This window comes from Oryctolagus cuniculus, chromosome 15 (genome assembly GCF_964237555.1).
Source record: "Oryctolagus cuniculus chromosome 15, mOryCun1.1, whole genome shotgun sequence".
NCBI classification, from domain to species: domain Eukaryota; kingdom Metazoa; phylum Chordata; class Mammalia; order Lagomorpha; family Leporidae; genus Oryctolagus; species Oryctolagus cuniculus.
The window spans coordinates 30,749,719-30,774,184 of record NC_091446.1 but is presented as its reverse complement, the minus strand read 5'-3'; the positions used below and the strand labels follow the sequence as shown (position 1 = coordinate 30,774,184).

The window sequence follows — 24,466 nt, the reverse complement described above, 5'->3', positions numbered from 1 at the left end:
ATTTGTTGAGTTATCTCAGTTAATCTTTTAAATTATGTTGGTTCAGGTTCTCTAAAAAGCAGATTCCAAGATGGAATCAAACATCCAAGAAATTTCTTGGGAGAAATGCCAATGCAGGATTAAGGGGAAAAGAAGCAAGAGTAAGTTAGAACTTTCAAATTACCAGGTAGCTATGATACCTGTGAAAGGAGAGAAGGGAGATAGATTGGGTAGAAAGAACCTCAGACTGGATCATGGCTCTGGGAAATGTTGGCCAGGCCAGCTCATGGTATTCAAGCAAAGAGTGTCCATTAGTAGTCCCACGTTGGGCAGAACTGGCTTAACTCTAGTAATCCAGGTGAACTCAGTCATTGGCTAGAAAAAAACGGTGGGCAGGTATGTATGGAAGGTGGATGGAGGAATGTGGCATAAACATCATGGAGAATATGAGAGCACGGCACTTGGAGAATGTCATCCAACTATGGCACTTGCAGTAGATGCTCTTAAATGCAGATCTGAGTAGTGCACCTTCATGGTTATCACATCAATTTCAAATATTTACTTTAAGAGAAATTTTTCCTCAAGTTGTTAACTTTCTTTTTTGAAAATTTTTTTTTATTTATTTGAGAGGTAGAGTTACAGACAGTGAGAGGCAGAGATAGAAAGAAAAGTTCCATCTGCTGGTTCACTCCCAAATGGCTGCAACAGCTGGCGCTGGGTCCAAAGCCAGGAGCCAGGAGCTTCTTCCAGGTCTCCCACACAGGTGCAGGGGCCCAGGCACTTAGGCCATCTTCTATTGCTTTCCCAGGCCATTGCAGAGAGCTGGATCAGAAGAGGAGCAGCCAAGACTAGAACCTGAGCCCATATGGGATGCTGGTGTTGCAGGCGGAAGATTAACCTACTGTGCCACAGCACCAGCCCCAAGTGATAAACTTTAAAAGAAGAGTGTCTTACATTTAGAAATCAGTAGCAGCCATAGCTCAATATGGAGATTTGTATATCTGAAGTCCTGAATTCAGTTATCAGCCATTATTTTGCCCAAATTGCTCACCATTTAACAAATGGTAAATGAGGCCGGCGCCGCGGCTCACTAGGCTAATCCTCCACCTCGTGGCGCCGGCACACCGGGTTCTAGTCCCGGTCGGGGCACCGGATTCTGTCCCGGTTGCCCCTCTTCCAGGCCAGCCCTCTGCTGTGGCCAGGGAGTGCAGTGGAGGATGGCCCAAGTGCTTGGGCCCTGCACCCCATGGGAGACCAGGAGAAGCACCTGGCTCCTGCCATCGGATCAGCGTGGTGCGCTGGCCGCAGCACGCCGGCCACGGCGGCCATTGGAGGGTGAACCAACGGCAAAGGAAGACCTTTCTCTCTGTCTCTCTGTCTCTCTCTCTCTCACTGTCCACTCTGCCTGTAAAAAAAAAAAATGGTAAATGAGAGAGCTAGTTGCTAAGTGGTAGAAGTAGTAGAAGTACTTTATATTTGGGGCTGGCACTTTTGCATAGTGAGAAATGCCGCCACTGGGATACCAGCATCCCATATGGACACCAATTCATGTCAAGGCCACTCCACTTTTGATCCATCTCCTTGCCAATGGACTGGGAAAGGCAGCAGAAGATGGTCTAAGTGTTTGGGCCCCTGCCACACACATGGGAGACTCAGATGAAGCTCCTGGCTCCTGACTTGGGCTTGGCCCAGCCCTGGCTATTGCGGCTATCTGGGAAGTGAATTATTGGATGGAAGATCTCTGTCTCTCCATCCCTCTCTTGTAACTCCAAATTTCAAAAATAAATATATAAAAATCTTTAAAAAATACTTTATATTAAAAATGGCTAGTGATAGGAAATCTTAAACACTAACCAAAAGAAAAAGAAAAAAATTTCTGTGCAACACATTTGTCAATGGATTAGGAAATCACAAGATTAGAGTTCTAGAAACTATAGCTACAGATGGCGGATTAGGGAGAGAGCTTACTGATCTAGTCCAGGAGAAGATAGTTTAATAAAAGTGGAGATAGTGTAGTCTCAGGGAAGAGTTAGAGAAAAAACGGCAGAGGAAACTCTTCCGTAATTAGAGGGACACAGTGGACCTACATGGAGGGTATGGGCGCCCACAGCTCGGGGTTCCAGCAGCCAAGAGCCTCCATACCAGCACTGGAAATTGAGACAAGAAGGTGGTGGACCAAGTGTCTTAGCCCTTTTCCCGCTGCTGTGACAAAATTCCCGGACTTGGCAACTTATGAAGAACAGAGATTAATCCCCTACAGTTCTAGGGGCGAAGTCAAAGGTCAAGTGGCTTGCATGTGGTAAGAGCCTTCTTGCTACATCATCCTATGAACGAAGGCAAAGGAGAGAAGAGCATGTGTGTGAGACAGCAGAAAAGAGCCAATGTCGGAGCCAGTGTTGTGGCTTATCAGGTAAACCTGCAGCTTGCAACATTGGCATCCCATATGGGCCCTGATTCAAGTCCTTGCTGTCCCACTTCTGATCCAGCTACCTGCTAATGCACCTGGGAAAGCAGCAGAAAATGTCCCAAGTGCTTGGGCCTCTGCACCCACATGGGTGACCTGGAGGAAGCTCCTGGCTCTTGGCTCCAATCTGACCCAGTCCTGGCCATTGCAGCCATTTGGGAAGTGACCCAACAGATAGAAGACTCTCTCTCTGTCTCTCCCTCTTTGTGTAATTCTGGCTTTCAAATGAATAAAACAAATCTTTTAAAAAGGAGCCAACATCACCCTTTCATCAGGAACCTGATCCAAGGATGACAACATCAATCTATTCCCAAGGGCAGAGACCCTGTGACCACATCACCTCTTTTTAGGCCTCACTTCCTAAACATCATTGTGGTAAGGATGTTTCCAACACATGAACTGTAAGGGACACATTCAATCCACAGCAACCAGTGGCATGCAGAGTCCCACAGCAGAGCCCAGTGGCCCAGGCAACATCAATCTAGGTCTGACTCCCCAGTTGCTCTCTTTTCTTCTATCAGCAGCCACTAACCCCAGCTCAAAAATGCAAATATTTTCAGATGATACTGAGGCACTAAAGGAAAGAATGCCAGTGAGCCCACAGACAAGAGGAAGGTCTTTTGCTGCAAGGGAGCAAGTTCTGAACACACAGGTTATATTTTTATACACACACACACACACACACACATAAATACACATACACACAAAAGTGTACGTTATATGATGTTTATCCAATAAAGAAGGAACCTTAGAAATTAGCAAGTGGCTCTTGGATCAAAAAATGATGAAGAGGGGCCAGTATTATGGCATAGTATGTAAAGCTGCCACCTGTGACAAGGGCATCCCTCATAGGCTCTGGTTCAAGTCCTGGCTATTCCACTTTTTTTTTTTTTTTTGACAGGCAGAGTGGACAGTGAGAGAGAGAGAGAGAGAGAAAGGTCTTCCTTTGCCATTGGTTCACCCTCCAATGGCCGCCGCTGCTGGCGCACTGCAACCAGTGTGCCACGCTGATCCGATGGCAGGAGCCAGGTACTTCTCCTGGTCTCCCATGGGGTACAGGGCCCAAGGACTTGGGCCATCCTCCACTGCACTTCCTGGCCACAGCAGAGAGCTGGCCTGGAAGAGGGGCAACCGGGACAGAATCTGGCGCCCCGACCGGGACTAGAACCCGGTGTGCCGGCGCCGCAAGGCGGAGGATTAGCCTAGTGAGCCACGGCGCCGGCCTATTCCACTTCTGATCCAGCTCCCTGCTAATGTGCCTGGAGAATCAGTGGAAGATGGCTGAAGTGCTTTGGTCCCTGCACTCACATGGGAGACCCAGAGCAAGCTCCTGGCTCTTGGCTTCGGCCATTGCGGCCATCTGGGGAGATAGCAAACCAGCAGATGGAAGTTCTCTCTGTGTCTCTGTGCCTTTTAAAATAAATAAAAAATCTTCTTAAAAAAAAGTGAAGAAGAACTTTCCAAGGTGATATTTCAGTGCACATTTGTGTAAGGGGTAGGAACAGGAAGGGGCTTTGGCATTCAAGGTCAAGGCAGCTTACTAGCAGCATGGATGAGGCTACATGCAGCTGCATGGAGTAAAGAGGAGTCACAATTCCACTGACTCTGCTCCCTCTGGCTGGCCCCATTCACCAAGTCAACAGGCCTCTAACCCTCTTTCAGGAGTTATTTGATGGCCTCCAAGCAGATACTGTCTATGTTAAAACCCCAGAAACCATAAATGTTGCCTTATTTGGGAAAAGGTGCTTTGAGATTAGTTCTTGCCAAATTATCTGTGTGGGCTCCAAATCCAAAGACAAGTGTCCTGATCAGAAAATTCAATAAAATGATGGTTGAAGGGGTCTGGGACATATGAGGGTTTTGCTCAATGGGCAAAAAGTCTCACTTATACATGGTCAAGAACAAGTTCTGCTGAACAACATTGGGCTTATAATCAACAAGACTGTGCATTTAATTTTTTATCAAAGAGGTAGGTGTCATGTTATCTGTCCTTAGAGTGCAAGGTGCGATGGCAGGAAAAAAAGGGGAAGAAGGGGCTCTGAAACCCACAGAGGAGAAAGCCACACACAGATGGAGGCAGAGGTTGGCGTAGGGCAGCCACAAGAATGCCAACAGCCACAAGGAGCTGCCAAAGGCAAGGCACAGACTGTCCACACAAGCTTCGGAGGTACAGCAGCCTTGCCACATCTGGATTTCAGACCCTGAGCCTACAAAACTGTAAGACAATAAATGTCCGTTGTGAAAGAAAGAAAGAAAGAAAGAAAGAAACAAACAAACAAACAAACAAACTATAGCTACAGGGGTTAGCTCATACCATATTTCAAATTTCACGAGTGACAGTGATATAATCTGTGTTATAAAAAGTAACAATAAAGTTCACAGTAACTTGAAAAATTGAACATGAATAGATAATGAAAGAAATGAGTTAAAACTCCAGGTAAGTCATTCCTCAGAACCTCAGTTTCTTCATTCTTATGTTGTAAGGGGCTTAGACTAGATTACATGGTATTCTTCAAACTGTGTCCCAAGGAACTCTGGGCAAGAAAACTCTAGAACAGGATGCTGAGTTGCTAATGTCAAGGTAGATGGCTCTCTTAAGGTCTAGGTTGCCCACCTCTTCCAGTGTTAATTTTATGTTCCAGATATAATTGTATGTTGCACATATTTTACATGCTTCTGTCACTTTGATATAAAGGATCTTCAAAAAGTTTGTGGAAATGTATATTATTTTTTAAAATTACATGGATTTCAAAAATGAGTTCCATCAAAATAAATTTATCTTTTAATTACATTTCCATGAACTTTTTGAAGTACCCTCATATATGTTCAAAAAGAATGAGTTATCTTGAAGTCCTAAGCTTTTAGAATTTCATTGTTCTAGAATAAAAAGATTTAATATATAGAAAGAATAAAGGGAAGACAAGAGAAGAATGATAACTAAGATAAGACAAATAGGCCGGCACCGCAGCTCACTTGGCTAATCCTCCGCCTACGGCGCCAGCACCCCGGGTTCTAGTCCCGGTTGGGGCACCGGATTCTGTACCGGTTGCTCCTTTTCCAGTCCAGATCTCTGTTGTAGCCTGGGAAGGCAGTGGAGGATGGCCCAGGTGCTTGGGCCCTGCACCCACATGGGAGACCAGGATGGGGCACCTGGTTCCTGGCTTTGGATCAGTGCAGCGCGCTGGCCGTGGCAGCCATTTGGGTGGGGTAAACCGACAGAAAAAGGAAGACCTTTCTCTCTTCTCTCACTAACTCTGCCTGTCAAAAAAAAAAATAATAATAAGACAAATATCTTATAAAATGTTTATCCCAGGGCCGGCGCTGTGGTGCAGCAGGTTAAATCCCTGGCCTGAAGCGCTGGCATCCCATATGGGCACAGGTTCGAGTCCTGACTGCTCCACTTCCAATCCAACTCTCTGCTATGGCCTGAGATAGCAGTAAAAGATGGCCCAAGTCCTAGGGCCCCTGTACCCACGTGGGAGACCTAGAAGAAGCTCCTGGCTCCTGGCTTCTGATCGGCGCAGCTCTGGCCAATGCAGCCATCTGAGAAGTAAGCCAGTGGATGTAGACCTCTCTCTCTCTGTCTCTCTGTAACTCTGTCTTTCAAATAAATGAAAATAAATCTTGAAAAAAAATATATATCCCCTTTCTACCAAAATGACAGACTGAAACAAAGAAATTCAGGTTTCTATAGCATAGTGGTTACCAGGATCACCTAACAAAGAAAAGAAGTGCACTGAATCCAGACACCAGGGCATTCAACACAGGAGAAAGTAAAGAAAAAGCCAAGGTAATGGTGAAGGGACTCCTTGAGAGACATGCAGCTGTGCAGTACCCTAGAAGAGTAATTAGTATATGTTGGTTAGGGAAGGTAAGAGACTCCAGGAGGGATAGGTTGAAAAAAAAGAGAGATAAAACTGGCATGTTATTTTATGTGTTGAATGAATTAAGAGGTACAATGGAGAGTCTAGATTGAAATAATGATAAATGCCTTAAAAATTAACCAACTAAATTCCAGAGAAAATAAAATTCGTGTAAGAAAGAAAATTTAAGAATGGTATACATATGTAGATTTGCTATATTTTCACAATATTAGCAAGCATTAAATACCAGCTAACAAAAAAGCATAGCTAGGCTCCAGCACTGTGGCACAGCAGGTTAAAGCTCTGGCCTGAGGCGCCAGCATCCCATATGGGTGCCAGTTCAAGTCCTGGCTGCTCTTCTTCCAATCCAGCTCTTTGCTAAGGCCTGGGAAAGCAGTGGAACATGGCCCAAGTCCTTGGATCCCCACACTTGCATGGGAGACTTGGAAGAGGCTCCTGGCTCCTGATTTCAGACTGGCTCAGCTCTGGCCATTGCAGCCATTTGGGGAGTGAACCAGTGGATGGAAAATCCCTCTCTCTGTGTCTCTGTCTCTCTCTGTAACTCTGTCTTTCAAATAAATAAATAAATAATAAAGCATAGCTATATTGAAAGACATGGGGAGGCCGGCACCGCAGCTCAATAGGCTTATCCTCCGTCTGCGGCGCCGGCACACCAGGTTCTAGTCCCGGTTGGGGGCTGCGCCGGATTCTGTCCCAGTTGCCCCTCTTCCAGGCCAGCACTCTGCTGTGAAGGATGGCCCAAGTGCTTGGGCCCTGCACCCCATGGGAGACCAGGAGAAGCACCTGGAAGGAGAAGCCTTCGGATCAGCGTGGTGTGCCGGCCGCAGCACGCTGGCCGCAGCGGCCATTGGAGGGTGAACCAACAGCAAAAAGGAAGACCTTTCTCTCTGTCTCTCTCTCTCACTGTCCACTCTGCCTGTCAAAAAATTAAAAAAAAAAAAACTACAAGTAGGACTAAAGGCAAGAGAGGTTTTTTTTTAACTTTTGTTTAATGGATATAAATTTGAAGTACAGCTTATGGATTACAATGGCTTCCCCCCCCCATAACTTCCCTCCCACCCGCAACCCTCCCCTCTCCCGCTCCCTCTCACTTTCCATTCACATCAAGATTCATTTTCAATTCTCTTTATATACAGAAGATCAATTTAGTATATATTAAGTAAAGATTTCAACAGTTTGCACCCACACAGAAGCACAAAGAAGGCAAGAGAGTTTACAATACTGGGGCTCGTGTTGTGGCACAGCAGGTTAAGCTGCAGCCCACAATGCTGGCATTCAACTTGAGCATCGGTTCAAATGCTGGCTGCTCCACTTCTGAAAGCAGCAGAGGATGCCCCAAGTACTTGGGCCCCTGCCACACATGTGGGAGACGTGGATGGAATTCCAAGCTCCTGGCCTCAACCTGGCTCACCCCTGGCCATTTCAGCCACTTGGGGAGTGAACCAGCAGATAAATGCTCACTCGCTCACTCTCTCTATCTCTCTCTTCCCCTCTCTCAAACTGCCTTTCAAATAAATAAAATAAATCTTTTTAAAATGGGAAGAGTTTAAAATACATTTTTAGAATAATACAAGGGTACTTCAAAAAGTCTGGGAAAACTGAATTAAAATATGACTATTTTGGCGCCAAAAGGTTTTATATTTCATGCACAATTTTCTCCTAATACTTAAATTCTCCATGAACTTCCGAATATACCCTCTATGAATTAGCACACAGGGTGACAGGGAATGGGTCAAAACTAATGGAATTCTTTTCCTGAATTAACAATAGTCTGATATTCATTTGTTTCTCATTTCTGCCCTCTTCAAAATGATTAGAGAATCACTGAGTGTTGGTGCCAGAAGATACCATCTGAATGATCTAGCTGTCTATCTCTTTGTTGCTTTTTGATGAAGATCCTTTAAGTCCCAAAAGAAGAGATTTTCTCTAAATCACACTCCTAGCAAGTGCTAGAGCTGAGACCACCACCCAGAACTTCAGGCTGTCTATGGATGCATATACTTTTTCTTCCTTGGCTCTCATCCTCTCCCTTATGCTCACTCTGTTTGATTACAAAAGGTAATGGCCTATAGAGGGTTCCAATCTGCCAAGTTAATCACACTGTAGTAAGTCCCCCCACCCCCCCAAGGAGGGCCAACACAGGTGTCTGAGCAGAAAAAAGAAAGCTAAACTTTCCCACTCAACCTTTGGCAAGCTCCATTCCCTTCCAGTGAAATTTAAAAGGATAAATTAAAAAGTATAAACTGGTAAGGAATGACTAAACGGCTTTTGAATGGTTATATTAGAGGCTGTCAGGTCCTACATACCATCTTGGCTTGAAGATGCACAAAAAAAAAAAAAAAAGACTTTAGAAGGAGAGGAGAAGGAAACAGAGGGGGCCAAAGGAAAGGGGCAAGAAGCCAGACATGTAACAATGCAAATGTATGAAAACCAGTTGGGAACTAGCTAATAACAGGACATAAAACAGTTGGAGAGTTGGCTGGAAATTTCCATCAAAAAATGTTCTTTATTTATTCATATACTAAATATGTTCTGAATGCCTACTATGTGTTTGACGCTCAACTCAGTCTGGAGAGAGACTCAAAATATTAAAATGCAGTTCCAAGTCATCAGAAATTGATAATCAAGATGAAGGAAAATATCTATGATTAAATATCCATTCAGGGATACTTACCAGTATCCTAGGTGCCAGGTATTAGAGATACGAATTAGAGGCTCACACTGTAATACACAGGTTCCAGAGTCCTGCTTCCCATCTGGCCCACCCTGGACTTTGCAGCCATTTGGGGGCTGAACCAGGGGATGTATGATCTCTCCCTCTTTCCTTGTAAGTAAAACTTATTTCAAATAAGTAAATAAATCTTTAAAAAAAAAACAGGTATGAGTTACACAGCACCTGCATTCATGGAACTCACAATTTAAAGCAGTGTTGCCCAACAAAAATACAATGAGAACCACAAATGTAAGTCACACATGTAATTTAAAATTCTCTACCAGCCACATTAAAAAAGGTAAAAAAAAAATGGTAAAAATGTTAACATCTTATTTAACTCAATATATCCAAAAATACTTTTTTAACATTTATTTAATTTTTTAAAAATTGAAATTTTTACTTTTTTTTTTTTGTTATACTGAGCAGAAAACTCATTGTGTATCTGTGTATCTTCAGCTCACTCCAGACTTATTTCAGATGCTCAAAAGTCATATGTGGCTAGCGACTACCTTATTAAACAGTACATATCTACAAAACTACTCAAATTTCCTTCAAAAATCTAAATATTAGACATCTCTGAAGTTTGATATATATCTTCCCTGCTCCCATCTCCCTGAAACTCTTATTAAAGGAAGAATTCCCTCATCATTTTTAAAGTTGTATTTATTTATTTGAAAGGCAGAGTTATTGAGAGGCAGACAGAGAGAGTCTTCCATCCACTGGTTCACTCCTCAGATGGCCGTTAACAGCCAGAGCTGCGCCAATCAGAAGCCAGGAGCCAGGAGCTTCTTCCGGGTCTCCCATGCAGGTGCAGAGGCCCAGGGACTTGGGCCATCTTCTACTGTTTTCCCAGGCCATAGCAGAGAGCTCGATTGGAAGTGGAACAGCCAAGACTTGAATCAGCACCTATATGGGATGTTGGCACTGCAGGCAGCGGTTTTACCCAATGTGCCACAGTTACGGCCCATCCCTCACCATTTTTCTCTCTTCGTTTCTATGTCTACCTAGTTCTCTGCTGGCTAGAGCAGGGGTCCAGAAGTTTTACACTTTCCCAAAGTACATATAACCCTCTTCACTTATAAGATACCCAGTTGTGCCCACACCTACCACCACCACTCACACATCAACACCTATTTGAGAATCACCATTAACTCTAAAGGGCATAGAAATATAAAATAAAATATTAACATAGAAAATAAATCACAATAAAAATCAACTACATAAGCTATTCCCAAAGCAGAGCATGAACATATAGCAAATGCTATGAGTTGGGACTGAAAAATATTGGATGGGCCAGAGCAGTCACATAGCTTTACTGAGGGAATGGGATTTGAATTGTGTATGAAAAGATATAAAATACACATTGAAAAGAATTTTTAAATAGCCTTGCCTTTGTCACATGAACAGAATTTTAAAATGCAGTCACAACATGGCTAAAAGAGCACTTTTAAAAATTTCTGAGAAAATGATGTACCCAGTTCTAGAATACATTTCGGGGAAAGGGATAGAAATGTTTTGTTCTTTCTATAAAAAATGGCGAAAATAGTCAATCTAGGTTCATGCTCAAGTGAAAGGCAACTTTTGTTGCTAATATCTCACTTAAACTCCGAACCAGGTTCAGTCAGGTTCCTTCCTCAGTCTTTATCTCTGACAAACCCAACTAAGCCAAGAATATCCCTTCCTTGGGATATTTATCTCAAATGAATACAACAATATTGTTAATCAGTGGATTCTGTTTGTTTTTAAATTATATCCAAAAAGACTATACCTTAACTAATAGCTTTCAATATTTACAATGGGGTAGGGTTGAAAACTGCAGATTTAGGAAGCCAGCATTGTGACACAGCAGGTAAAGCCACCATCTGCCATGCTAGTATCCCATATGGGTGCCGATTTGAGTGCTGGTTGCTCCACTTCCAATCCAGCTCCCCGCTGATGCACCTAGGAAAGCAGCAGAGGATGGCCCAAGGCATTAGGCCCCTGTACCCACAGGGGAGATCCAGATGAAGCTCCTGGCTCCTGGCTTTAGCCTGGCTCAGCCTTGTGGCCACTTGGGGAATAAACCAGCGGATAAAAGATAGCTCTCTCTCTCCCTCTCTCTTTCTAATTCTGATTTCCAAATAGATAAATCTGTTTAAAAAAAAAAAAAAAAAAGTGTGGCCGGTGCCATGGCTCAATAGGCTAATCCTCCGCCTTGCGGCACCTGCACACCGGGTTCTAGTCCCGGTCGGGGGCCACGCCAGATTCTGTCCCAGTCTTCCAGGCTAGCTCTCTGCTGTGGCCCGGGAGTGCAGTGGAGGATGGCCCAAGTCCTTGGGCCCTGCACCCGCATGGGAGACCAGGAGAAGCACCTGGCTCCTGCCTTCGGATCAGCGTGGTGCGCCAGCCGCAGCGCTCCGGCCATGGCACTCATTGGAGGGTGAACCAATGGCAAAGGAAGACCTTTCTCTCTGTCTCTCTCTCTCTCACTGTCTACTCTGCCTGTCAAAAAAAAAAAAAAAGAAAGAAAGAAAAGTGAATACTTAGGCATCAGTCTGCACAGTTTGAAACCTCACTCTGATGAAGATAAATATTCTAATATTTTATGAAAAAGCTGTATTGTATATATTACAATTGACCAACAGAACTCATGAGCTAGAGCAATAATCACTCTAAAATACTGTAAGTGTGAGGGAAAATTTTAAATTAGTAACCCATTTGCAAAATAATTTGGAGAAATTTTTAAGAGCTTTAAAAATACATACTTTGACTCAGTAATTCCACTCCTAGAAATCTGTTTTAAATAAGTAATCCAAGTCCTACAAAATATGTAAAAACAGAGATCTTGACAACTGCAGTTTACCAAATGAGGAAAGGAAATAACTCAAATATTTATCACTGGAAAATTAAGAGTTTTAATAGACTTTACTTAAGTAGCATTTACTTTGTAATATTCTAGGTATTTTTAATGTGTTAACTCATTTAATCCTCAAAACAGAAAGGTATTTAATATATTGTCTATTTTAAAATGGAGAAATTGAGATTACCTAAGTCAACCTGTCCAAAGTCATAAAGATAAAAGGTTGAGTAAGCAGGATTAAAACACAAATAATCGGCCGGCGCCACAGCTCAATAGGCTAATCCTCCACCTGCAGCGGGTTCTAGTCCCGGTCGGAGCGCTGGATTCTGTCCTGGTTGCTCCTCTTCCAGTCCAGCTCTCTGCTGTGGCCCGGGAGTGCAGTGGAGGACAGCCTATTGGGCCCTACACCCACATGCGAGACCAGGAGAAGCACCTGGGTCCTGGCTTCGGATCAGCGCAGTGCGCTGGCCACAGCGCACTGGCCGCAGCGGCCATTGGGGTGTGAACCAATGGAAAAGGAAGACCTTTCTCTCTGTCTCTCTCTCTCTCACTGTCCACTCTGCCTGTCAAAAAAAAAAAAATACACACACAAATAATCCAGAATCTGTGGATTTAACCACCATATTTCACAGCTCTTGGCAGAATGGAATTATGGCACAGTATATTAACATAAAGGGCTATTAAGTAACCAGTAAATTGTGCTTATGAATAATGTATTAAATTTTTGAAAATGCTTACAGTATAATACTAAGTGAAAAAAGCAAGATTCAAATTATGCATAAATACACTCACAGTTATTATTTCAACTATGTAAAACAAAGGCAGAAAAAAGTATATTAAATATCATTTTTCCTATATTTTCCAAAGTCTTTATAATACTGTATTTGGATTTTTATTTTGAAGAAGAGACAAATGAAAAATACCGCCATACTTTAACTGATAAGGAACAGCTCCCAGGATCACTTGTTTTCAAAACTCATTCATGAAAAATATCAATAATAAAACAGCAAGGTAGAGCAGATAAAGATTACAGTTCTGGAACTGAAAAACCTAACACATCCCACTTAACCCATTTAATGAAGAGTTATCCTCATCTAAAGAATCGGGTTGTAAACAAATCCTACAATTACTGAAAAGACCAAATGAAATAATTCAAGTGGAAATAAACAGCAAAACAGCTTTGGTATTATTTCCCAGTCTGATATCTGATAACCTTTAGGATACCATTTTAGGCAATATACCTCCAAAAAATGTCCCTTGACTCCCAAATTTAGCTTCTTCAAACTTGGCTCAGGTAGCCCTTACTCCCCTAATATGATACAACACTTATCACACTGAAGTACTGACTATTAAACAGCTTTCTATTTGGGCTTCTATTTGGGGACCTTCAAAAGTCCTATCATGGGGTCAGCACTGTGGAGTAGGTTAAGCCTCTGACTGTGGTGCCGGCATCCCATATGGGTGCTAATTGGAATCCTGGATGCTCTACTGCCAATCCAGGTCCTTGCTAATGACCTAGGAAAGCAGCGGAAGATAGCCCAAGTACTCAGGCTGCTGTACCCATGTGGAAAACATAGAAGAAGCTCCTGGCTCTTGGCTTCAGGTTGGCCCAGCTCCAGATGTTGTAGCCATTTGGGGATTGAACCAGCAGATGGAAGATCTCTCAGTCTGTGTCTCTCTCCCTTTCTCTCTATAACTCTGCCTTTCAAATAAAATACTTAAATCATTAAATCTAAAAAAAAAAAAAGTTTGTTCATATAGCCCTCCAAAAGACTCTTTTGGAAACATGGGCCTGTGAACACTTACATTAGATGAAATGGTCAGAAGCAGGTAAACATTACCACCACTTAAAATAATTAGAAAAACTGGATAAACTGAAAAAAAATCATATTTTTAGGGTATCATTAAGCTGCAAAGGTAGTATCAGGAATGAAAATTCAAGGAGCAGAGAATCATGTAGAAGATTTAGGATCCACAGTGTTGGGGAGCATTCGATATTTCTGAGCACAGTCTAGTGGTTGAGAGATGGAATTGAGCCAAGCACAGGAAAGCTGCTGTGGGACAGAGAAACAAAACTTTTGACAACTAGTTACATGGGCTGGAGTGACAAAACTGGAGATGTGAGAAGCCTCAAACAAAAGTTTCCTCCTCAGAGTATTTTCTGAATTCTGAAGATAAGCTGAAACTTCAGAAAAGCACAATGAAGTTTCCTAGGGTCTATGGACAAAGTCTGGCAAGGAAAAACAGTCTAGCCTCAGGAGGATGATTTTCACCCTGCGATTGCTCACTGTATCTCAACCAGGTATTGGTCCATGTTCTATAGAACACTCAGAGAAACCACAGATACACTATGCAAAAGATAAACCATCAAACCATCACTTGTGTAGAGAAAGAGTAGTCACCATGTAGAATGATAAAGACCACTCTCCTAACATGAAACTCTCTAGAATTCTGTGCCTTATATACCTCTGTTCTGGCTGCTGTTGGACAGCAATTTTCTAAAACAAAATCTCCATCAAGGTTATAGAGAAAAGCACTCAAAGATCCCCCCATGGTTCAGAGACACAGTTAATTCAAATTTGAGTTACACCCAGTCACCCTAAACCCAAAAAAATAATAATTGTCAATGAATAGGCTTCTAACCCTGATGATATGGATTTGAGACTCTCTAGAAGGAAAATATTATAAATATGAGCATGGTAGAAAGGAATAACCTAGTATTATATCACACACACACATACACACACACACAAACAGCTATGAGGGGAGTGGGGACAAAAAAACTGAAACAGAGGTTTACAAATTGATCTAATTAGAAATCCAAAATTTATTAAAATAATTTCTAAAAAAGAATGGAAAAGGCTGCTAATTGGTTTCTGCGCCTCTACAACACAGGTTCTAAATTAACGTTAACATTTGCCTAAATGGCAATGGCAAGCTTCATGGTCTTAATTGATACTGGGGCTCAATTTATGGTTATACTTGTTGATACCACTAAATTTAAACAAGATACCACCTATCCTCTTGGAGAAATTATAAAAAATAAAATAAGAGGACAAAAAGGCAAAATATTATACCTCCATCCTTGATGCTCAAAAAATAACTACTGATCCTCTCACTGCCCACAACATCTTACAAACCCAACATCTTTTAGGCCATTTTGGATTCTGGAAGCAAGATTTATCATTTACAAACATTACTTAAGCCATCATTTATGCCATCAATCACAAATTGGTCTACTTTGAATGGCAACCACTACAACAAAATGCTCTAAAATTGTCCAAATTCCAATAAAACAGAGTCATCTTCATTGTAGAGGTACCTTAGTTTTCTACTAATGTCATAATGAATCACCACAAACTTGGTGGGTTAAAACAACACAGATTTCTAATCTTATAATTCGATAGATCAAAAGCCCAATGTAGTTCTCACTGGGCTAAGATCAAACTGTCAGTGGAATTAAATTCCTTTCTGGAGGCTCTAGAGAGGTTTCCAGTCTCATATCTTTGCAAATTCTAGAGGCTTCCCACATTCCTTATCTTACAGCTCCTTCCACCATCTTCAAGGCCAACATCATCGCAATACTCTGTCCATTCTTCCATAGGCTCTTCTCCATCTCCTAACAGCCAAGAAATGTCTTCTGTTTTTAAAGACTTCTGTGATTAGACTCTACCCAACCAGACAACCCAGGATAATCTCCCCATCTCAATTAAGATTTAGTTTAATTACATCTACAAAACCACTTTTGTCGCACGTGGTAACATTTTCACAGATTCTGGGAACCATTATTCTGCCTTTTTATTTTATTTTTAAGATTCATTTATTTTGAAAGGCAGAGTTGGAGGCCGGAGAGAGAGGCAGAGGCAGAGAGAGAGAGATCTTCCATCTGCTGGCTCACCCCCCAAAATGGCCACAATAGCTGGGGTGGGCCAGGTCAAAGCCAGGAGCCAGGAGCTTTAACCAGGTCTCTCAAGTGGGCACAGGGGCCCAAGAACTTGGGCCATCTTCCACTGCTTTCCCAGGCCACAGCAGAGAGCTGGAACAGAAGTGGAGCAGCCAGGTCTGGAACCAGTACTCATAAGGGATGCCAGCACTGCAGAAGACAGCTTCACTCGCTATGCTACAGCACCGGCCTTTCACATGAGGCTCCTAAATGGAGCTCTGGACCATCTATGATGACCATAAAGTGTCCATGAATTTTTTGATGCAGTAATTGCTTTTCTCAATGCCATACTATATGCTATCAGAACAGAAATATTGACTGCATACTGGGTTCTTCTGGAAACAGAGGTTCTTACAAACGCTGGCCCACTGATTCCCCATATCCAACTGTCCATCATGCCTTAGGTCATTGAAGCAACACCCAAAAATTTAGCATGGCCACCGAGGCCTCCTTGCTAAAATGGGAACAGTATTATAGGATGGACCCAAATCTGGGCCCTGTAAGATTATATCTATAAAATCTCAAAAAGCTGTACTTCTATGTATATATTAAAAAAATGAATGAAAACCATAAAATTCATATGGAATCACAAAGGACCCCAAATAGCTAAACCAATCCTAAAGAATAAAGTTGGAGGCATCAGAACACCAGATTCCAAGACATTACAGAACAGTTATAATCAAAACAGCCTGGTACAGGCAAAAGAATAGACATGTGAGCCAGATTAGAAACCCCAGAAATTTTTTTTTTCTCCCTGGCTCCCCCAGCCCTCACGGCCAAGCAAAACCTGGGAAACTTGGGTTTGAAATGTCTTTATTATTCTGTAAATGTGAAGTTTACAAAGCATTTTTATCATGAACAAACATCCTCGGCTCCTGCCTCAGCTCTGAGCAATAACCCCAGAAATTAAAACACACATCTACAACCAATCTTTGAAAAACAAGCTAAAATCACTCCCTGGACAAAAGACAGTCTCCTCAACAAATTGTATTAGGAAAGTACGATCTCTGCATACAGAAGTATGAAACAAGACCCCGACCTTACATCCTATACCAAAATCAACTCACAATGGATAAGGGACTTAAATCTAAGACCTGAAACCATCAAATTGCTAGAGGAAATACTCCAAGTCACTGGTATAGGCAAAGACTTCTTGCATAAGACCCCAGAAGCATAAGCAATAAAGGCAAAAATAGACAAACGGGATTACATCGAGCTAAAAAGCTTCTGCACAGCAAAGGAAACACACAACAAAATAAACAGGCAAACGACAGAATGGGAGACAATATTTGCAAACTATACATATGATAAAGGACTGATATCCAGGATATATAAGGAGCTCCAGAAACTCAACAACAACAAAACAAACAATACAGTTAAGAAATGGGACAAAGGGACTGGCACTGTGGGACAACAGGTTAAGCTGCCATCTGAACCACCAGCATCCCATATGGGCACCAGTTCGAGTCTCAGCTGTACCACTTCCAATCCAACACCCTACTAATGCGCCTGGGAAAATAGCTGAGGATGGTCCAAAGTGCTTGGGCACCTGCACCCACGTGAGAAACCTGGAGGAAGCCCCTGGCTTCTGGCTTCCATCTGGCCCAGCCATGGTCATTGAGGCCATTTGGGGAGTGAACCAGCAGATGGAAGATCTCTCTCTCTCTCTCTCTCTCTCTCTCTCTCTCTGTCTCCCCCCGTCTCATTCTAACTCTGACTTTCAAATAAATAAATAAATCTTTTAAAAAATGGGCTAAGGATATAAACAGGCATTTTTCAAAAGATGAAATACAAATGGCCAACAGACACATGAAAAAATGTTCATGATCACTAGCCATCAGAGAAGTGCAAATAAATACCACAATGAGGTTTCACCTCACCCCAGTTAGAATGGCTATCATCCAAAAATCAAAAAATAAAAAATGCTGTTGAGGGTGTAGGGGAAAAGGTTCCCTAATATGCTGTTGGTGGATATGTAAACTCATACAATCATTATGGAAGACATTATGGAGAGTCCTCAGAAATCTAAAAATGGATCTACCATACAATCCAGACATTCCACTCCTGGGAATTTATCCAAAGGAAATGAAATCAGCATATGAAAGAATTATCTGTACCCTCATGTTTAAAGCAGCTCAACTCACAATAGCTTAGATATGGAATCAACCAAGGTGTCCATCAACTGATGACTGGATAAAGAAACTGCAGTATGCAGACATGATGGAATACTATTCAGCCACTAAAAGAATGAAACACAAAATGTAGACCATTATGCTTAGTGAAGTCAGCGAGTCCCAGAAAGACAAATATATGTTTTCCCTGATAGAGTTTTAAAAAAAAGTAATGTATATGAGCAAAAGAGACATTTTGAGTTTTGATTATTGTTTACAGCCCTTGTAATACTCCTAAGGAACAGTGGTTTTTCTACTTACTACTTGTTGAATTTTTTTATTTAGTGGAGGGTTAAGTTTGTGATTATGAAATAAATTGAAAGTATGTAATTGTAACAATTAAAAGGGTGGAGGGGTTGGCGCTGTGGTGCAGCAGGGGTTAAAGCCCTGTACTGAAGTGCCGGCATCCCATATGGGTGCTGGTTCTCATCCCCGCTGCTCCTTTTCCAATCCAGCTCTCTGCTATGGCCTGGGAAAGCAGTAGAAGATGGCCCAAGTCCTTGGGCCCTTGCACCCACACAGGAGACCCAGAAGAAGCTCCTGGCTCCTGGCTTCAGATCGGCACAGCTCCGGCCGTAGGCAGCCATCTGGGGAGTAAACCAGCAGATGGAAGACCTCTCTCTCTGTCTCTACCTCTCTTTCTTTCAAATAAATAAAATAAATCTTTAAAAAAATTAAAAGAGGGAGCCAGCACTGTGGCATAGCAGGTAAAGCCACTGCCTGCAGTGCTGACAACCCATGTGGGAGCCAGTTCGAGTTCCGGCTGCTCTACTTCCAATCCAGCTCTCTGCTATGGCCTGGGAAAGCAACAGAGGATGACCCAAATCCTTGGGCCCCTGCATCTGGGAGAACCAGAAGAAGCTCCTGGCTCCTGGCTTCAGATTGCTGCAGCTCCAGCCATTACAGCCAATTGGGGAGTGAACCAGCAAATGGAAGACTCTCTCTCTATGCCTCTCCTTCTTCCTGTGTGTAAATCTCACTTTCAAATAAATAAATAAATTTTTCTTAAAAATTATGAACTGAGGGGGCCGGCGCCATGGCTCACTTGGTTAATCCTCTGCCTACGGAAACAGCATCCCATATAGGCACCAGGTTCTAGTCCTGGTTGCTCCTCTTCCAGTCCAGCTCTCTGCTGTGGCCTGGGAAGGCAGTGGAGGATGGCCCAGGTGCTTGGGCCCCTGCACCCGTGTGATAGACCAGGAGGAAGCACCTGGCTCCTGGCTTTGGATCAGCGCAGCACCAGCCATGGTGGCCATTTGGGGAGTGAACCAACGGAAAAGGAAGACCTTTCTCTCTCTCTCTCATTGTCTAACTCTGCCTGTCAAATCAAAAATAAATAAATAAATAAATTTTTTTAAAATTATGAACTGAGGAGCAGTGACAAAAATAAAATAAACAATAAAAATAAAAAATTGGGCAACCCAATTAACAAGTGGTCAAAGAATTGAAACAGACATTTCTCCAAGGAAGATATACAATTGGCCAATGAGCACAAAAAACATCACTGGTTATTAAGAAAATGCAAACAGAAACCCCAGTGAGTTACCACTTCACACCCACTATGATTACAATTAAAAAGACTAACAATCTCAAGTTAAGGTTGGGATGTGAAGGAACTGGAACCTCATACATTGCTGGTGAGATTGTGAAGTAATTTATCTGCTTTGGAAAATATTTTAACAGTTCCCCAAAATGCTAAACACAAAACTACCATATGACCCAGCAACTCCACTCCTTTGTATATACACAAGAGAATTAAAAATATACTAGTATTTCCACACAAAAACGTGCACATGATTGCCAATAGCAGCATTGCTCATAATAGCCAAAAATAGAATCAACAAATGAATGGATAAACAAACTAATATACATTCATCCATTAACTGCCATAAAAAATTAAGTACTGATGGATAAAGTTTAAGAACATTATATGAAATTCATTAAATGAAAAAAGTCAGACATAAAAAGCCACATATTACGTCTCCATTAATGTAACACGTCCAGAATTGCAAAATACATAACAACAGAGAGTGGATTTGTGGTTGCGAGGGACAAGGGATAGAAGGATCAGATAACTATTAATAGGTATGGTGGTTTAGGGGAGGGTTTGATAAAATGCCATGAAATCAGGTAACTTTAAATATATAATCCATAAATATACTAATAACTAATGAACTGTATTCTTTAAAAGGATGAATTTTATAGTACGGAGATTATATCTCAATAAAAATGTTGTGCTTAAAAATGAACTGGGGACAGCATTGTGGCATAGTGGGTACAGCCACCACCTGCAGCACTGGCATCCATATAGGCACTGGTTCACTGCTCCACTTCCAATCCAGCTCCCTGTTAAAGGCCTTGGAAAGCAACGGAAGATGGCCCAAATGCTTGGGCCCCTGCCACCCACATGGGAGACCCAGAAGAATATCCTGGCTTTGGCCTGGCCCAATTCCAACCATTCCAGCCATCTGCGGAGCGAACCAGGAGATGGAAGACATCTCTCTGTCTCTCTGTCTCTCTCTCTTGCTGTTAATTCTGATCAAATAAATAAAATAAATATTGAAAAAATACAAATGAGCAAACATTTGAACAGGCACTTCACAACAGAATACATCTAAAAACTCAGCACATGAAAAGACGTTTGTTAATTATCTGAATTATGTAACATAAAACTCTTAATGCAATATTACAAAACACAAATCAGAATGACTAAAATGAAAACAACAAAAAATACTAAGCACTGATGAAGACAAAGAGCAGGGGTCAGCAAAGCAGGACCCACCTTTTTTTTTTAAGATTTATGTTATTTATTTGGGCCGGTGCCGCGGCTCACTAGGCTAATCCTCCGCCTTGCGGCGCCGGCACACCGGGTTCTAGTCCCGGTCAGGGCGCCGGATTCTGTCCCGGTTGCCCCTCTTCCAGGCCAGCTCTCTGCTGTGGCCAGGGAGTTCAGTGGAGGATGGCCCAAGTCCTTGGGCCCTGCACCCCATGGGAGACCAGGAGAAGTACCTGGCTCCTGCCATCAGATCAGCACGGTGCGCTGGCCGCAGCGAACAAGCCGCGGCGGCCACTGGAGGGTGAACCAACGGCAAAAGGAAGACCTTTTTCTCTGTCTCTCTCTCTCACTGTCCACTCTGCCTGTCAAAAAAAAAAAAAAAAAAAGATTTATGTTATTTATTTGAAAGGCAAAGTTAGAGAGAGAGAGATCTTCCTTCTGCTAGTTCACTCCCTAAACAGCTGAGGTTAGGTCTCCCATATGGGTGCAAGGGTCCAAGCACTTGGACCACCTTCTGCTGCTTTCCCAAGTGCATTAGCAGGAAGCTGGAGCAGCCGGGACTCAAACTGGCACCATATGGGATACCAGCATTTCAGGCAGCAGCTTAAGCTACTAGGCCTCAACACTGACCCCACACACACACACACACACAACTTCTATTTTTGTATTAAATAACATTTTAATGGAACACAACCATGCCCATTCATTTATGTATTGTCTATGATTTTCATTCTACAAGGGCAGAGCTGATTATGTGCCACAAATCCATACAGCCTGCAAAGCCTAACATATTTACTATCTGGTTCTTTAGTATCTAGACCACAGAAATCTCAAATTCTGCTACTGGGAATATAAATTGGTACAATCACTTTGAAAAACAATTTGGCAGTATCTACTATAATTAAATGTTTGCACACAAGTATAGGGTACATCCACCTAATGAAATATAAATGTTGTGGCCGGCGCCGTGGCTCACTAGGCTAATCCTCCACCTTGCGGCGCCAGCACACTGGGTTCTAGTCCCGGTCAGGGCGCCGGATTCTGTCCCGGTTGCCCCTCTTCCAGGCCAGCTCTCTGCTGTGGCCAGGGAGTGCAGTGGAGGATGGCCCAAGTCCTTGGGCCCTGCACCCCATGGGAGACCAGGAGAAGTACCTGGCTCCTGCCTTCGGATCAGCACGGTGCGCCGGCCGCGGCGCCCATTGGAGGGTGAACCAACGGCAAAGGAAGACCTTTCTCTCTGTCTCTCTCTCTCACTGTCCACTCTGCCTGTCAAAAAAAAAAAAAAAAAGAAAGAAATATAAATGTTGTAATGATCTGTTACCCATCTACTATCATCCACTTTAAAAACAGAAGAACATACTCTTCAGAAATTCACATTTTTATTTCTTCTATAACTTGCCTTTTCATTCACTTTTCCCACTGCATTTAATCTGAATCTATTACACCTTTGTATCTAAGATCTACTAATCATCCTATTATAATTTCCTGAAACTAAAGTATGGTAAATTTAAATTTAAAATTTTAATCAGTCATGACTATGGGACTCAGAGATTTTTTTAAAATTTTTCCTGAATCAAGTTATCATTATAATTATTAGTAGTTCTAAATAAAGCAAAACATAATAAAATTTATATAAACATTAAACCCAAGAAAAATTTTATTGGCAATGAATTTCTTAATGAAATGAATAGGCTTTAGTTTATAAATCTATGCACTTACTGATAGTCAATGTAAAAATCAAACGCTTTTCCTTTCTAGTTTATTATTAAGTATAAGCTGAAGAAAATGACTGAGAAAGCTGGTTTACACAAGTAGATAGGGCAAGTAACTATTGTGTTGTGACATCACATAATTGTTTGATCACCAGAGTTACATGTCAAATATCCAAAAGTGACCTGTTATTAAAATTACTTTTGATTATCTATCAATTAACAACTGCATTAGGTCCTTAGAAAGCCTGAAGAAAAATCTGTGGCCCACGGATTTGAGTCATTCACTTTCTCAGGACCAGCAGCAATCTGCCTTCTGCGCATCATAGTAAGATTAGGGATGGAAGAGACATACACAGAGGAAACCATTCTTTGACCTAAAATTATTAAAATACTTTTAAATTAGTAATATAGTATTATGTATGCTTCAAGGTTAAAGCACCAAACAGATACATTTTTAAAAATGGCAGGCCAAATAACTCAATTTCATAGTTTGCAAAAATATTTCTGTCAGAAAGTCAGTATCTGTGACTGCAAAAGTTCAGGTTCTGTCAACACAACTGGGCTTTGTGACTGCTTTCCTAACAGATAAAGGTACTAGAATTTATTTAGACGTTAGACAAAACAAAGATGTGATTTTCTTTTCCCTCCAGTTCAGAGACCACCAAAATTCTGGGGTGAAGATAACTCCGGGCTTACTGAAGGAAAGCAACCTGGGAGGGGAGGCCGGGCAGCAGGACAGCAAGACAGCCAGGAGGAAATTCGCACAGAATTCAATCTCTGGACCCAGTTTAAGGAAAAAAACAAGCCTGGAGATTCGTGGCCAGTGCCGTCGCTACTTCCATGGTGATTTTACACTAACATTTGACAACAACTAGGTTCTAAGGGTCACCGGCTTGCAGCAACTGAGACCCTCCCAACGCCTAGTATAAATCCGACAGCTCCTCAGCCATAGCCAAATCTTGAGCTGTCAGCCCCATCTGCGCCATCAGCAGGGAGTCCACAGGTTCCCTGGCTACCCTCCCTCCAGGAGTCCCTCGAAATGGCCTCAGGCAACTGCGGGGTGGGGGTGCGGGTGGGGGTACTCACTGTTCTCTCAGCCGCATCTGCGTCCCCTGCCCAGGATCCCTGGGCTCCGCGCGGCCTTCAGCGTCCTCTGCAAAGCTGGAGGAAGCAAACTATCCCGTCTGGGTCCCTCTGGTTGCAAGCTTTCTTGCTGCTCCCATGGCAGCCTTCGATTTTCCCTCCTGTCTTCCGCCCCCGGCGTCTCGGAGCACACAGGCCTCGGCCAGGCCCGCGCCATCCCGCGGGGCCTCGGACTCGCCCTTCCTCACCCGGGGGATTGTTCTTCTCAGGGCACCCCCATTCTTCCACAGGCTCTGGGAGCTCAAGGCCGGTGTCCTGGGGCGTCAGGACAGCGGCGGGACACGTGTTGGAAGGTGGCTGCACAGTCGAAGTCTTGGGAGGAAGTTCCCGAACTTTCCATGACCCTAGAAACACCAGCAAGACTCCACAGCAGCTGTGGGGAGCCGCCCTCCCAGGGCTCACAACGCCTCTCAGGAACTGTGTGGCTTCACCCTCTGACCTCACAGCCTCAGTCCCAAAGAAGGGTCTCTGAGGAAGAAATTAACCCTAGGAACAGCGAGCGCCAGACCACCCATCCCAGAGCCACGTCCATCATGCGCCTGCGCACTCCATCTCCCGCCCCCCACCGCCTTCCCTCTCCCTCCACCGCTGTCTCTGGCTCTGTCTCTCCGCTCTTGAGCAACTCTGCTTCGATTAAGTAATTTCTCGGTTGTACTTTGAATCACTCCCGCAAAAGACCTCAGCAGGAAGTTAACTACAGTATTCCCTTCTCGACCTCCAGTGTTAAGTTCCTGAAACCCTACCATGAACTTCTACACCCGCTCTTCATTTTTACATCGAAGTAAGCACAGAGACTACAACGATGCCTAAGATGATCACAACTCCTGAAATGACGGAATCCA

General features: G+C 42.9%; 1 protein-coding gene across 1 annotated transcript in view; it reads right to left on the bottom strand.

Annotated features, from left to right (window-relative positions):
• HPSE2 (heparanase 2 (inactive)) overlaps positions 1-24,155 on the bottom strand; it is a 781,878-nt gene extending 757,723 nt beyond the window's left edge. The window contains exon 1 of the mRNA XM_051824058.2: positions 23,568-24,155. Coding sequence (XP_051680018.1) covers positions 23,568-23,584 — 17 coding nt within the window. The 5' untranslated portion in view covers positions 23,585-24,155. The remainder of the gene's footprint in view (positions 1-23,567) is intronic.
• Between the last annotated feature and the right edge of the window lie 311 nt (positions 24,156-24,466).